Source organism: Pholis gunnellus, assembly GCF_910591455.1.
Source record: "Pholis gunnellus genome assembly, chromosome: 11".
In the NCBI taxonomy this organism is placed as follows: Eukaryota; Metazoa; Chordata; class Actinopteri; order Perciformes; family Pholidae; genus Pholis; species Pholis gunnellus.
The window spans coordinates 11,496,737-11,513,520 of NC_136538.1; the positions used below are offsets into that span (position 1 = coordinate 11,496,737).

The window sequence follows — 16,784 nt, forward strand, 5'->3', positions numbered from 1 at the left end:
TTCAGTCGACACATTCCTGGTGGGGGAGTTGAAGTGACGCTGTTGATCTCATCTTGATAAGATTAATCGACATGTTCTGCCGTCCCTCACGTTGTTACTCAACTGTGAGGTTAAAGCTACAATATGCCCGAAATATCTTCTTCAACGCAAACTTCTATCTAACCCCATTTCACAAATGATGTAACCTTTTCAGCTTTAACCACACAAAGAGAAAAAAACAACTCTGGTGGTGTCTTATAGCTTTCCTAAATTTTCTTAGGCTTCCGCATGCTGTTAGGTCTGAATGTGGTCATTGTTGCAGTCATACAGTCTACTATATCCCATCCTTTGATCATAGAGCGGCTACCTACTCTTAAAGGAGCTCCTTAATAAACGCTTCTCTCTACAAGCTATATGCAGGGCTAGATAAGAGCTACCTCGTTCTCCTTCTGTTGGAATCGAAGCTGTACAGATGTGGAAGCACTTCCGATAATAGACAATAGCAAACATCTATCCTTAGCTTTGTGTGGACTTCATGGACACAATGTGCTCCATGCAGAACATAGAGCACATTGTCTATTTTTACCAAACTCACCACCAAACAATTGCAGCAAAATCGCAATGGGAATAGGAAACGTGTATTCAAATGTTAATGTTCAACCCAGCTGTCAGACTTCAAAGTTTTCTTCTCGCATACAATACAATAGGGAGCAGCCATGTCATTTCTCTCCATTATCCGCCTCTTTGTCCTGCTGCTTGTGAAATGCCTCGAAAAGAAAGTGATGCATGTTATGAACAACACAAATTATACATGCCCTGAATACTTACTTAATATTCCCAAATCAAATCCCGCCATCAAGGAGAAAGGCAAGCAGAGAGCCACCTATGTCCATGCCGACAGGTGGGCTGGGCTCTATGAAGCCGCTGCTGTGAGGACGCGGGATAGCTGTAACGGGACAACTGTGTAGCTTTTTACTTGGAACCCTAAAAAAACAGGTGGGATCTTGACGGGGTGGAGGCAATCCGTCTCTCCATCAATCCCTGTCTTCTATCTCCAGCTGGTGTGACACCTACTGTTGCCCTTGCCTGGTGGGTGGTCCCCTCTCTGCCTCAATCAAAGGTGACACACGTCAACTCAACCTACAATACATTGAAAGATCCAGCTGTTCAAAAACCGATCATGATCAATGTGTGAAATGGCAAATGCTGACAAAAAAAATGGTGACCAGATGTGTCTCCAGAGGAAGACTTTGCTACAGTGCATTCATTAAGCCCAAGACTACCAGAATACCAGCATGATGCCTCATCCCTGTCCTTGTGAATAACATGCTTCCCGTCAAGGATTGAATTCCCGAGTTTTCCCCTTAAGAACATAAGCGGAGAGATGCATCCTTCCAGATGGGCTGTGTTCCTAGCTTCAGCTGTGCGGTTTGCTTAAGATGCAAAACTATTAATCTTTAGAATTTCTCGTTATTCTGTTTGAGGGCATGCGTGTTTCTCTCAACAGTTCCTTGGGCTCCGTTGCTACATTCAAGACAGTAAAAGGTTCACCCAAATAACTAAAAACCTTAATCTTCCATTTACGTATGTTCATAATTTCTGGCCCTGTGGTGTCATTACTGTCATTGCAGATGTTTTATATCTGCCACCACCTTACCAAGAGGTAACCCAGGGACTCACAAAAAATAAGAATAATCAAAATGAAAGCAGCGGATAAAAAGATACCCTGACCTGCAGTCCCCAGTCTGGTTCAACTTTCAAACACTACAGCCTACAGTTGCCGTAAAACCCCTAAAGATGCTCAATCCCCACTTCTTTAAAAAAAAATCTATTCCCAGTTTATAATGCAGGCTTTCTCATACAGCTGTGTGTCCATCAAACCCAAGCTGGGATTGCCCTGATAGTATCACTATGACTTCATTAAGCTTCTTCCTTCAGATGTACAACTTTTCACAGGCTGAGTGATGATAACAACTCTCCTCATGAAGAGCAAACTGAACTTCTTTGAAGTGGAGTGTCCTTAAAACAAAACTCAACAACAGAAATGATGTCCCACTTAATCAGGATAATTCAGACCCTTCTCTAGATTAATCAGTGAAAACTAAAAATGTTTAAGTGTCCATCTACATTCATTAGAATTGCTATAAGATAATTGCACATTTTAGAGCAAACTAGAATACGTCAAATATTCTTTTTTTCCCATTGAATTGTCTACAGGAGTGTGGCAAAAACATTTTAGAAGCATCTTTAGAGTATTCATACTCAAAGTTGAGTTTGCAACAAACAAACAACTGACTGGAAGACGGCCAACGTGCACACAAGACAGTAGGCTCTGGATAGTTTGCTCACGGGGCAGCAGAGAGTGCGTTGATGTTTCTGTCAGAAGGTCAGACCTCTTAACGGCCCTCTCGTCTTTTCCCCTGCAGATGGTCTGCCGGCTCTGTCGTTCTCCATCAGCTCCTTGACCTTGATCGGCATGTTGGCAGTGATCACTTACACGGTGAGTCGGAACCCTCAGACGAGTGGTCGATGTTGTCTCGCGTGTTCAGCCGAGCTATATCTGCACAGTAATTAAGGCTAATCATCCAATGGGATGACGGCCAGCCCCGTAGCTTATCATGACCTCTGCTTATTGAGACGTAGGACGTAGAACAAGTTTTGAAGAATAAAGACGGACTAAAACATTTCACTGGCTGTCTCGTGGCTGCTAAAGTAATATATTCTATAATAAATAAATATTATTGGAAGTGTTTTTTGGTGCAAATGGCGACCCATCTTCTTGGTTGAGATGTACCTGGTGATGGAGTGGCCTGGTGATTTTAGAGCTCTGGCATTCAATTGCTCAAATTACTCAAACCGCCGTTGTTCACCTGAGACTTTTGCATGATGTATTTGCACCCTTCACCAGCTTATCAACCACGTATCAGCTGCCTATTTATATATATATATATATATATATATATATATATATATATATATATATATATATATATATACATACAGTACATCTATCTCAGTGTCCATTAATATATGCCTATATTTTGATTGCCTCAGCATTCTGCAGTTTTTCCTTCTTTTTTTTTTTTACTCGATCAGAAAAATGGGACTGTGCTGTAACAATTGTTAATGCTGTCCATTTTTCATAGCCGTTATCTCGGTAACTGGACTGTGAATATTCCCTGGAGATGGTGACACTGGTGTCAGGGTGGCAGTAACACAGAACAGTGGCTGCTGGAGGAAAAATACAAAAACTACTCTGGTATCAACCCAAAGGAGTGAGAGTAAAAGTGACAGCCAACCCCAATCTATCCCGTTTCTGTTGAGCTCAAAGAGTCCCGTTTGACAAATCACACAACAATTGAATGTGGAGCTCTTAATAAATAACACACAACCGAGTCAATTACGTTGTAGAACCAATCTCGCTTTAGGACATATAATCCATCTCAGCTAGGATTGTATCCACCGTTCCCTCACTTTGCTTCTCTAAAGAGCGGGTAATTACCGAGTGCATTGTCGGTATGAAAGTATGCTCAGACTTGCACTGGACCTCATGTTGATATTGACCCTGAATGCCCTGTGGAAATCCAAACTCCCAGTGTGTCATTGTTTGTGATGTTCCTTGTTTTGATGCAGCCAATCGGGCCTTTCACCCCTCCCTCTTTTTATCCTCTCAGACACAAATGCAGAAGCTCTTATCTCACTTGTCATCCTTTTCATCGACTTTATTCGTCTCCAAGCTGCTAAACTCTTCTCGGTGGCGACCTCCACATACTCGCAAAGAGCCGTGTGATTTATCATTCTTTACCATGTGTTACTATTAGGCCTGATTAACTTAATGGAATGTAAGTGACAGGTCCTATAAGCAGCGGAAATGTTGTCCAGGACTCCTGCACATTTATCACTACTCTCTGTGCCGAAGTAGCCATCGAGCCTTAATGCAAACAACTCCGTGATGTAAACCGTATATAGCACTGCAGCCGAGTGCACTTAAAACGAATCCGAAGTGAAGCGAGTTACAGCTTTTTGGGCTTTTTTTATGGTGCTTTTATGGCATGGCTTTTATGGCTTTTTTTCTCTTATATAAACAGAAATTCAAATAGAGACACCTTGCAAAAGCACATTTTACTACTTTCTGCTAAACTTAAACTAGTGATTTAACAGTTTAAATGCTGTTGCTATTGGTAAAAGTAATATTCAGTAAATTCACCACTAATGCTACATTTAGTATGCTTTCTGCTCAGGTCTTCTAGTACAGTGTAAGTCCTGGTATATCAAACCAACATTGGATTATACTTTAAGTCCAGATACATTTAATTGATTCATTTTTCAATTGTATACGAATGTATACTGTTTGAATCTCTGTGTTTTCATATCTGCACTGTTAATTAAGACATAAATAAGGGACGAAAGTGAATTAAAGAAAATAGAAATGTTTATTTTTGCATGTATCATTTGATCATGATTAGTCCTATTTACTCTGTGTTTACTCAATTAAGCATTTTGAGTTGTTGTGTGCTGTTAGTTTGTTTTTTAACACCTTTGATAGCGATAGTGGTTGGGTCGGTCTACCCTGTGGCACCTTGTGCGTAGTTGAAATAAGAGATTCTACCTTTTAAGAAAACTAGCTCTACATTGGATTTGAGAAGAACAGTCATCATCACTTCATACACGAGCAGTCCCTTTTTAATGGTGTGGATTTTATTTAACAATGCAAATGTATTACTATGGTAAATTTCCTTCTCATCACCTGGACTGTTTGCACATACATATTCCCTCTGTTATATCTCCCACTCTGTGTGATTGTACCCAGCAGTGATGACACGAGAGCCGTCCGGCCGCTCTTAAATCTGATGCATCATGGGAAGTCCTTTGACTTCATTTAAAGGCTGGGCTAGCATGTTGACTTACGACTCTCATGGCTCTGTCTACTGTGCACCTACCTTTCTCTTGCTCTTAAACTGCCAGCCATAAGACGCTGACGCTGAACTAAAGTTGAGAAGATTAATGTCTGTTGATCAACCCACCGGCCCTGAGACTGACCCGGGGAGACGGGGTCTCTGAGTGAATCAGAGGGGCGCCACTACGTACAGTACTCTAGGATTCTCCAATCATTTCACCCTTGTTTGCCTTCTATGTTTTATATTTAAATTACATTTTAGAATTTTAGAAGATCTGCAATTGGATTTTGAATACAACATGGCATATACAGTATGATTCCCTGCAGTAGAGTTTTTTTAGTCTTTTCTTTTTTAAGCGTTTTCAAAAAGCAAAATACTTACACATAATAGGGAAGAACTACATAAAAGGAGCATTATCAAGTAATTAAGTCCTCTTTCCATTAAAGTGTATATACCTCTTAAGCAAGCTAAAAAAAACAACAGGGATACTCATTAAAGCAGCAGGTACTGACGGAGACTTACCAACCACACCAAGTCTATATCTGTACTTGCAGAGAAGCCCCGAGCCAATCCAGGCGCAGTGTTGGCTAAAATAGACCCGATTTAAAATCCGATACCTTTCTTTATGATCCTGGATTGTGTTTTGTCCCCTCAGCCTGCTAGCGTTGCAGCACAGCTGTCCTTCACCACAGCTGGCTGTCCAGTGCCAGCATTTCACCGCATGTGGATCGGCGAGGGGATCCACACACTGAAGCTGGCAAAATACAAGGATATGCTAAACCCGCTAATCATCATTTGCCAAGAGCATTGTGCTAGACATGCGTGTAGGCTAGCAGCTTCTCAGTTTTAGCGTCTTTAGCGTTTTTTTTTATTTTAAATGACAAACGTCACAGGCAGCAGGTGTCGCTAATTAGTGTCGACTCTGTGTGTAACTTGATAACAGACACAACAATTAACCTTCCCTGCTCTTTCTGCAGCCGCTGTGCGTCCGGCAAATACCCAATATTAACGAGCTCGCGTTGACTGATTTATTATTCATAAACAGAGGTGCATTAGGGTGCGAATGATGCATGTGAGACAACTTCATGATTAGGACACCACTGATTGTAATGGCCCTTTCACCTTGCAGAAAGCTTACTGCAATAACCGTAATTATAGCGAGGTTAAAGGTCAAACTTGGTACAATGTCTTCAGAAACCCAAAAGAGCGCTCTGGAGGTGGGAGGGTCGGCCTCAGAAGCCCGTCAACCATGGCAGGGTTTTTCATAACTGGGCTGCTGGTTGGATTTCTGTTCATTCACTTTTTTAACTTTTCATTCACACACAATCTCAGGCAGAAAAACATACCATAAAGCACTATTTAGACCTAAATAGTTTTAAACATGAAAAGTAATATTATCGGGGTTAGCATGGGGCAAGTGATTAACCGGCTGAAAGTATGCGCCGCTCTCTTTATTGGCCATTTTTTTACACTCATAGATTTGTCCCCTCAACATTCTTAGCAATCTCAAGCACAATTTAATTTTTGGATTTGCCTCTTTCATGTTGTTTTTATCCGCTACCGTAGTTTCAAACATGGCAACATGGTCAATATTTTGGAGTGAAGTTCTAATCTCTGTGTGACAAGAACCAAATGGATCCATAAGTGACTGTAAAGCGTGTCACCGCTGATTAACGAGCATGTGAAACAAGTGATCAGACAGAGCTGAGTGGTGGCATCTGTTTGGTGAATCTTTCCTCAAATGTGCAAACGTACCAACATACAGAACATGTGGTGGAAGGTCCCGAGTTAAGGTTTTAATACAGTTTAAAGCCGAATGTAAAACACATTTTCAGGAAAAAAATGAACATTTTGTTTGACTCCCTATTAAACACCATTTAATTTGGCAACAACTGGCGATCATCTCTTCAATTCTAAATTCCTCAATATATATAAGTCGATCATCTGGATTAAAGGAACATACGGGAGGCACACAATGAAAACTAAATTACAAAAACAGCCTAAACCAGAAATCTTTCGTGGAGGACGCGTGATTTCATGACCCTTATGGCCCTTAATCACCCTCTCATTGCTTCGACCAGCCAAATGTCCCACTCATCAAACGGCATTAGTGAAACCAGCACATGTGGCATTAATGACAAACTTGCAGGATTTATGGGAATGTGTTCAATTTGCTATCTTTAAATGCAGATTAGCCTGGTTATTTCAAATGTGTTGAACTATCTAAAAACGTGTACACTTGAGAATGTAAGGGGAGCTCCTCCTCTTCCTCCCCTTCCTCCCTTTGGACTCCACTATCACAAGTAAAGAGCAACAAAGAGGAGTCTTGATGTGATCCCCCCTCAATCAACACACACACTGAGTCACACACACTCCCATCCACCCTGCTCAAAGTTATTTCTGGTAATTATTGACCACAGTGGGTTTTTAAAATAACTTTAATAATCATGCATGATTATGTGTGAACTAAAAATCTTCACTCCAGCAGAGGAACACCTGTTTTTTTTTTTTTCTCTTCTTTTTGCTTATTTCTTTCCCCCCATGTAGTTGCACATTTGAGGGAAGGGAAATGTTTCTCTGGGGATCTAGGACAGGTTTTCCTTTTATGAGTGTGTTTGATATTCGGGACATGCTCCGGCCTTAAGAGCTCCATGATTCATTGCAGGAGGCGACATTCGCCCGTAGCAGAGATCCACAGCAGAGACTAATAATAGTCTAGACTGACTTAGTATCCCATGCGACTCTCTTAATGCTACCTAACACTCAGAAACTAGTAAAAGTTGTTTTGGAAAAATATGGGCTCTGACGTTTCCTCCACTTGAAAAATAGAATAATGTAGATCGAACCTTTTTTGACGGGGCCGAAAGTTTCTTTTGCTCTGAAGGCCTCTTTGTTTTATTATGAACCCATAAAAATGGCACTTCTCCAAGTTGGTTAAAGTGCGGAGAGCAAGAAAGCACCGGCCTGTTGCTGTTATTTTCCCTTTTATTGATTGGACTGTTTCCTGCTATCAGAGATGTCCCTCCGTTTTTAATTAAAGTTCCAGCGGAGATTGAAGCCCTCTGATAGATGAAAATGTCTTCTGAGTTTTGCTCACATATTCTCTCTCTGTCTCTCTTTGCTGACACTGTGTGTGTGTGTGTGTGTGTGTGTGTGTGTGTGTGTGAGACTGTATGTATATGTGTAGGTCTTCCTGTGTTTCTTGCTATTATTACCCATACAATGTACGTACCTCTAATAGAAAAGAGAGGTTGATTTGTTCATGTCATTTCAGTTCATGTCGTTCAATATTGATGACACCGTGAAGCCCCCTCTTCTAACCCAGATCTTTCTCTCTAAAGTTCTGCTCATACAAAGTATTAAATCCTGGATAGAGGTGCTATCACATGGGGGCACTGTTAAGCTGCAAATTGCTTCACAGTGATATGAGGCAGCGATATCCACACAAAATGGTTGCAGCAAATTCACCAATAAACCTCAGCACAATTATAGATTCCACCATTTTAATCTTTCTTCCGCCGCCCCCAAAAAAATGACATAGCCCGGGAGGCCAAGAAAGCATATGATACGCTGGGTTGTGTTTTCTCATACATTTGACTGTTTGTCATCAGGCAGACGCGTGTGTGTGTGTGTGTGTGTGTGTGTATGTGCGTGTGTGTGTGCGCGTGTGTGTGTGTGTGTGTGTGTGTGTGTGTGTGTGTGTGTGTATGTGCGTGCATGTGTGGGCAGATGCACGTGCCATATGTGCCACTCCACTCTGACAACAATGTGTGATTGTAATGGAAGTTTTGCACTTGTCTTCCAGGCATACGGTATGTCTGTGCTGCCTTTGAATCTGATAAAAGGCACACGGAGCGTGGTGTATGAACGCCTGGAGAACACCGAGGACATCGATGAGGTCGAGCACCAGATAGAAAAGCTCAAATCCAAGGTTGGTCTCACACAAAGCACTTCCAGCAATGTGGGACATCACCGCATGGTGCAGATTATCAACAAGTCATGTAATAACTTCATTGAACAAAACATAATGGACCCTCTACAGATTAATGAACAATTGCATTATGCTATAGAATGCTTGCTCTTTCTTTTTTGCACTGTCGGGCAAATTCACAAAGAATGGAATCGTGCCGGCTGATATCATTATGAATTGCCATCGCCTGCAACCGCTCGGCTCGTCTCAAGGTCCGATTCATTAAAGATAGTGCTGCGTATGATAGTAAAGCGTAAACACGCCGATAAAGTTTTGCAGCTGAGGGCAAGTTGCCCTTTTCGCGTCTGATTGCAATCATCCATGTGACCAAGTTTAAATGTTGTCTTTGCACAATAACACGGTAGGAGAGAAAAATGAAAAAGTGACATTTTCAGGTCCTGATCAACGAGGTGCGGAGGCATTCCTGAAAGGTTCAGGCATTCAGGGATTTACACGTGACAGAGAGAAACCACATTTGGGACCTAATATCGCAGTCAGTCAGTGCTGTTGGTGTCTGCAAACGGACACCTTCAGACTGTACAAGAACATGACATGATTTAAAGCGGAGGACAAGAGATCACTGGAAAATCTGGGCATGACACACACCGCTAATAAATGCACTTCAGTTACCAGCAACTTTATGAAGAAGCTAATAGTTTCACTGAAACTACATGCTTCTAATAAAGCTGATCTTCGTGAATTGGACTGTTTTTGCAATGAGGCTCATTTGCATTGATTAATATTAAATATTAACATACAAAATAATTTAAATATGTGCACACAGCATGGGAGCACCAAGATGCTATTTTCTTAGGTGTGAAAATGTCGTTTTGTCTTCTTTGTGCAGGTTTAGTGGCCGCAATAGCATCGCACTCATTTTGTGAATTCTCCCCTGTGTATCCTCAGCCCCTCCCCTTTGTCTCTCTGCCCCGCCCCTCTGTCTTTGCATGCACTTATTAGTATTGTCCTTATCAACCAACCCCTCAAATGCAGGCAGCACAAACGGGGAAACACGAGCAAAGACAATGTGAAGCTGAAAATGAGAGATTAGTGCATTTGTCATTCCTCCTCTGTATATTTAGTGAACACTAGGAAAGGCTGTATTAAAGACCACATACGTAGCAGATTACAAGGAAGAAGTACAGCTAGCGGCTAACCTGGCAGTCCTCACCGTTTGCTGCATGTCGTCCTCTATTCTCCTCCTTTCCTGTCTATCTTCAGATGTATCGGAAATGGCAATAAAAGCCCCCATCCCAGGGTAGACAAATAAGGCATAATATGTGATAGTGATAATGATTTACTGGGATATTAGTTATTTTAATGCTTCCTACACATTGACGTAATAACTATATCAAGAAAAGTTATTTTTGTAAATTTATATTTTCACTGAGTAAGTCAATCCCTCCTGTTTTTTTGTATTATCTGTGCTGTTTACATGCCGTGATATTGCTTCTAACTGTGCCGTGTAACAAGTGGACACGCGTGCATATGTGTATTTCTTGACTTCTTGTTTTGTTGTCCCGTCAGTGTAAAGATGGACGTCCCCTCTCCTCGAGGGACAGACACAACTTGCAGGAGATGGAGGGCAAACTGCAGGTGCTCCAGCGCAAGGGGAGACATCTGGAAGTTGCAGAGAGGAACTGCTGCACTAAAGTGGGCAGCGCTCTCAGGCCTTTCAAGGTGAGTCTGCGTTATGTAATTGGCTCCCATAAAAGTAAATTTATGTCCGAAAATGGACTGTATAGTATGCGAAGGCAAATCCTTTCAGTGTCTGTATATTGCATGCAATCTTCCAGATTTAGCGTTTGTGTTCGTTTCCTTGCTTAAATTGATTTTTTTTGAGCTGATGTAGGTTACGGCTGCACAATTTACCACAGCTAATTCTGTTTCTTTACTTAAAAGTTGTGTAGTTTAAGAACTTTTGTTGAGGCAAGTATCACGTCTCCCCCTTAACAGTTTCTTTTGCGCTCAAGTTCTAACCTGGACTGCTCTAGATTTACTTTTAGTTCTACTTTACACATCCGCATATTTGCACGATTCCCACGGGTAGTCTCTCCACCTTAATTTACTCTGAAGTCTCTCAGGGAGTCTGACATCTCTCAGGCAGGATGTCATGGTTCCCCCGGGATAAACCACAGCAACCACACACTTTGATTTACATTTTTTTAGGGTTGGGCAACCAATTCTTGGACCTTGTTCTGCTATTTCAATATCGTTGTTCCCATATTCAAATTTTCAAAAGGCGGTTGGGGAAGGAGATGGGTTATAACATCCCGTGCATAATATAAATAGCAGTACTATCATTGGACATGGTCGGTACGAACATCTAGATATGATGCTGCGCCCCTGATCCCTGCACTACATCATACATAAATAACCATACAGAATGGAATTATTCTGCACACATCACATTGATCAGTTCATAAACTGACATTTTACTCCGTTTCCTACAGTGGTGAAAAGATGCATCCAAGAGACTCACTGAACACAACCAATTCACACAGTTCAATAAAAAAAAAAAAATAATTCAAATCCCTCAAGGCTGCCTTTTCCCAGCAATCAACTTCCTGTGTCCTTATCTCAACCCACTTCGTTACTCGGGTGCAACAGCTGTGATCATTAGCGTCTTTGTAGTCAGTCGCATTGCATTTTTTCAATTTCCAAAAAAGACTTAATTTTAATTTGAGAGGCTGTCCCAACCAGTATGGTTTAAATGTGTTGGGGGGGCAGGAAAGAAGTAATTACTCTCCCAAACCTTAGACAATCAAAAGGATTTACTGATTTATATTGTGCTACAGATTTGTCCCCCCCCCAGCTCGGAAATCACGGTAGAGTAATGGGACCGGCCAAAATGCCAGCGTAATGATCCACTTTAATACTCTCCACACCCTCCTAATCATGTTTTATTTTCCCCGAACCTCATGCACATCTAGGTGCATAGTGCACATGGATGTGCATTGCATTCATGCATACATAATAACTAGCGTGCTTTACTTTGCCTTTTTATTTTCCGTTCTTTCACGGCATAGCAACTCTGCACCGCCATGATGCACAGTCAAAATATTTAGCATGACGAGATCAAACATCTTTCTCCTCGTTCCGATTTTATTTTCCCACCGCTATTTATTTTCCAGTATTTACTGCGCGGCAGGCATGCACAAACATTTTCAACCAGTGTCTGTAACGGTTTGTCTTTAACCAAAGGGGGTTGCTGCTAATGACAGTCCCCAGACTCAAATTTAAACAGTAATGAGTTGGGAGATTTATTTACTGTATGCTCAGGCACTGGTGTAGAGTGATAAGCCAAATGATTGTGCAGTTGCACCACTGTCTCTCGACACACACGCCGTCCTTTTTATATCAACTCTGGTGGTGGCGAAAGTTACTTATTGAGTACGCGGATGTCCATCGTTAAAGATTGCTTGGACCTAAAAAAAAAAAGCTATTTTTCAAGCAGAGCTATTTGGATAAGTAATGTATAATATCATTCTTTGTCAAAATATGCTTCATTACCTTTTCATTTAAGATATTAAAATAAATCCTAAATCATATATATCATTATTTATTTATTTCTCTGTATGTATTTGACATTTTAACATAACGAAGTTAAACAATCTCTTCTTGTTGCTTTTGTTTGGTTGGATCGGGAGACGAGGGCAGTTTAATCAGTACAGTTTAATTTCCTCACTTTGTACGTTGTTGTTGATATCAAGCCGATATCAACAATAACGACAAAAAGTGTGTTGATTATCAGTTTCCTGATTGTAATTGAGGCTTTTCTACAATCATTGAGAAATGACATCAAAGGTTGTTTTGTTGTTGATTGATTGAGTTTTTATATTGAGCTATAAATCACTGCGACATATTTTAATAGCACTGTATATTTCACCATACGTGTCCGCCTGCTCTTTTATCACTACGGCTGGTAAAAAGATCTTCTGTTATATATTCCAGCTTTGAGGGCCCTCTTGAAGGCGAGCAGTTTATTGGGTTTATTGCCTTTTTGGCTGCCGTCCACCTCGTGCCTCTCTGGTTGCAACCTCCCTCCTCTGTCTGGGCCGTGCCATCGCTTCCCCCTGTCACCGCAGGCGTCGGTGCCAAACGGTGGCTGGCCAAGCCATATGGTCTCTCCTTGACAAAAGACATGACGGGAAGGTTCTGTTTGCTGACCCTGTAGACGCCTTTGTAAACCTAGTGGGGTTCAGTCATGTGGTTCACTAAAGGTGTAGATCCCTCATTTGGTTGTGGGTACATATCTCTGTTTGGTAATGTAATATCATGTCTTTTTTCTTCTTTTTTCAGATACTGCTGGGCATTTTCTTTATCCTGGTTGCACTGCTGTTCATCGTTGCCTTGTTCATTTCAAAGTAAGTCATAATATGTGCTGTAGCGCCATCATTCTGAAGGCCGTCAGTGTGACAGTGTGATAGTTGTGAGTGTATTTATATATAGAGTGTCACACTGGAGATGTCTAAACAAGTCTTTTTCTGTGTTTCAGTTTGGATAAAGCTCTCCACTCTGCGGGCATCAGCTCTGGGTTTATCATCTTTGGCACCAACCTAACCAATCCTCTTAATGAACTTCTGTTAGCCTTACAGCCCGTGAGTATCCTCTCATCTCTGTCCACGAAAAGATGATTACCCTCAATTAAGATGTGCTTAAAGCCATAGTTTCTTGTTTCCATCATCATTAACCTGAAGTTTAAAACTTGAAATGTATGTGCTTCAATATACTGCAGGTGGTCTTTCAAATAAGAACATCTACAAAAGCAGCTATATACACTTGATGAGCCATATGGCTTTAAATGTCAATTAGTTTGTCCGATAGGCACCTCTTATACTTTACCAAAGAACGTAAGATAATGCATTTACAAACAGGGAAATTATTCCCACATGAATCATGCTCACAAGTGCATATTGCAGAAGAGAACATATGACAAGCACAGTTAGCACAGCTATACGTTGGAGCACAATAGATATTAAATAAGAAGGATAAAGGATCGTTGCACAGAAATGATGACCGCGGAAAATTAACAGGGACATTAATTAACGCGTTTGTGACAAAGTCTTGCAAAGATATGCATTGAGTAGCTGGCACAACTGGGTTTATTTATGAACCAGCTGTTGATCTGGTTCTCTCATTTACAAGGCAGTGCACGATGATGCAGGAGTTATCATTCAGTAAGTTGTAATAAATGTGGTTACCTCTGAAAACTACCAAAGATGGATAACATGAGGAAACGCTGCAGCACAATGCAGTCTAATAAAACAGCCCTGCCTACTTCCCCCTGTCCATGATAATGATTATCAACACCACCGGGCTCTCTGGAGCACACAACAGCAAATGGTTTTAGACAGAATTACTCAATGACTGATTTGTAAAACTTGTTTCAACACTGTAAGCTCCTCAGGAGGAGCTTACAGTGTGCATCCAATCAGGATCCATTATATACCTTTCTCTGTGAACCGCAAATGGAAATAAAAGGTGTCTGAGTATAGCGGTGTGACTGGGGGTTGATGGGAAACTTGGAGCTTAAATATTCTGGGTATTTATCAATCTTGAAATCAGATTCAAAAGGGCAAAAAAATAAAACCACAATGTGAATCTTTGTTTGCCATTTAATACCTTTTTTATATTTTAATGTGATCTTTTCCTGAGTTATAAGTTGCCCCAAGAAATGAACCCATTGCAATGCACACATTAGATCACGACTGTTGCCTCCAGGTCATTGCTGCAATTCAGTTAAACTTAGCATTCAACAGCAGAATGTAGAGAGAGAAATGAGTGACGGCTCCGAGCATTTAAGAATTGCTTCATAGATAGTGGCATTGATTAAACGTCTACAGCCAGTGTTTGGATGTATGACCTTGGTATTTAAGGAATTAAATCAGAACATTACAGGTTGCAAAACGTAATCAATAATATTTATTTATATATATTTAAAAGTAAAAGGGTAGGAATACAGTTTTAACAATGTCTAGATGCGCTGCACAGTGACCAGCTAGCTCTGCTTTAGATTAGTTGGGCTAGACTAAGTGGTATCGATGGTAGTTGCTCATTAACAGCTCCAAGCAACCTTGAGAGGAAAGCAGCCTCAATGTTTGTGGCCTCTATATGTGTGTGTGTGTGTGTGTGTGTGTGAGGGATGTAGCTGACCTCTGTCCCTGGCTTCATAGGTCTTTCCATTGGATTATATCCTGATCACAGTCATCACCATGTACTTTGTGGTCACTTCCATGGCTGGCATTCGCAACATGGGCATCTGGTTCTTCTGGATAAGGGTAAGCTCAGACACAACTTCTATGTTAAACTTCATGGAAATATCGCAATATTGTCATTGATACTAACAATATCAACATGTTCTTGTATTTCAGCTGTACAAAATCCGACCTAAGAAAACTCGCCCCCAGGCTCTGCTGTTCCTCTGTATGATTCTTCTCCTGATTGTCCTTCACACCAGCTACATGATCTACAGCCTAGCCCCACAATACGTCATGTATGGCAGCCAGAAGTATCTCGTACAGGTGAGGAACAACGTACATGTTGTATTTCTAGTCTGCGCTGACGACTAGCTCTGAGGACGGGCGGTTCAAGCCACTCCGGTCCCAGCTGGGTGATAGCGGGGCTTTCAAACTCTTGTTCTTTTCAAGTTCTTTCTGTATTATATACGGCTTTTAATGTATAGGTCTGTTGTTTGCCGGTATTTCCCCCCCCCCCCCTCTTGCGTCTATGCTTCGCCTCGAGAAAATCTTTTGAACACCATAATTGAAATGAACCACACAGTGTTGTTTTTGCTGAACCATCCTCTTTCTAAATGAGTAAAGAAGCAGCTCTATATGACTCACTGGGTAAACATGGCGTATTCCTCTCTGCTGCTGTCTGTTCACTTACAGGGTTTGAATACATTCAGTGTAATTTATACCAGCTTAGCATATACATATGTAGCCTGTATGTAGTTAATTTAGTAATCTTGTACATTCTTATCTTTTTCAGTGAAAGTTATTCTGAAATAAATGTAAATAAAAATGCCTCTGTTGCTCTGTTAGGATCTGAATTATGTCTTTTTATTTAATTTACCAATGGCAAAACTCAGGCATCATCTGGAACCAATGTTTTTTTTGTTATTTTATAATTTTTGAGTAAAAGGCTGCTGCTGTTGGGGGCAGTTCTAGTATTATAGATGTCCAGAGGTTGTGATCTAACGGTACTTATTTCCAAACCACGCTTAGTTTGTACTGCATGAAGTAGTTTGTAGTGTTTGCTTACTAAACAGATACATTCCTCTTGTGTTTTTTTGATCGGAGTCAGATGCCCTCAGCCGGTTCTACATCTGGGAATGCTACTGTTGGCACCACAAGGACCTGTGATGCTGATGCGCCTGAGGGTAAGTCTGTCATCTCTACTAGCACAGTAAGGTAGCACCGGCCCAACACTGAGATGTTGGAGGAACTTACAACACATCGTCAAAGATTCATTCCTCACAAGTCAAGTCCATACTAGAAGGAAGGAAGGACGGGTGTACAACCCAGCCGTTTGGTGTAGAACACTGTTCAGTAATCTTTATCACCCTGCATTATTCATTAGAGGGAATAATACCAATGACAAACATGTACTAATGCAGTACATGTGCTCTCCTGCTGTCTCCATGCCAACACCTATTACAGTAAATCAGCCATGAAAACACAAACGTGTGAATATACATCATACCGGTGAGCTTTAATACAATCATTTATTCATTTGCCAGACTCTCAAGTAAGGCTCTTGTTGGTGGTGGATTGGATATGTTGGAGTTGTCATAGATAGAGAGATAGAGTTTATCCATCTGTCCGTCTATTAAACATAATTTAGATATATGCGTTTTGTTAGTGGAGATCTATTAGTGTGGGGAATAAATATTTTTTCTGGGGCCATAAGTGCTCTCCCAGAAGCGGCAGAAT

At 41.1% G+C, this 16,784-nt stretch overlaps 1 protein-coding gene across 1 annotated transcript in view; it reads left to right on the plus strand.

Moving 5' to 3' along the window:
* Nucleotides 1-16,784, plus strand: part of lmbrd1 (LMBR1 domain containing 1) — a 48,981-nt gene that overhangs the window by 20,181 nt on the left and 12,016 nt on the right. The window contains exons 7-14 of the mRNA XM_079168992.1: nt 2,406-2,479; nt 8,683-8,808; nt 10,375-10,527; nt 13,150-13,214; nt 13,346-13,448; nt 15,024-15,128; nt 15,222-15,371; nt 16,156-16,231. Of these exons, the coding sequence (XP_079025118.1) occupies nt 2,406-2,479; nt 8,683-8,808; nt 10,375-10,527; nt 13,150-13,214; nt 13,346-13,448; nt 15,024-15,128; nt 15,222-15,371; nt 16,156-16,231 (852 nt within the window). The remainder of the gene's footprint in view (nt 1-2,405; nt 2,480-8,682; nt 8,809-10,374; nt 10,528-13,149; nt 13,215-13,345; nt 13,449-15,023; nt 15,129-15,221; nt 15,372-16,155; nt 16,232-16,784) is intronic.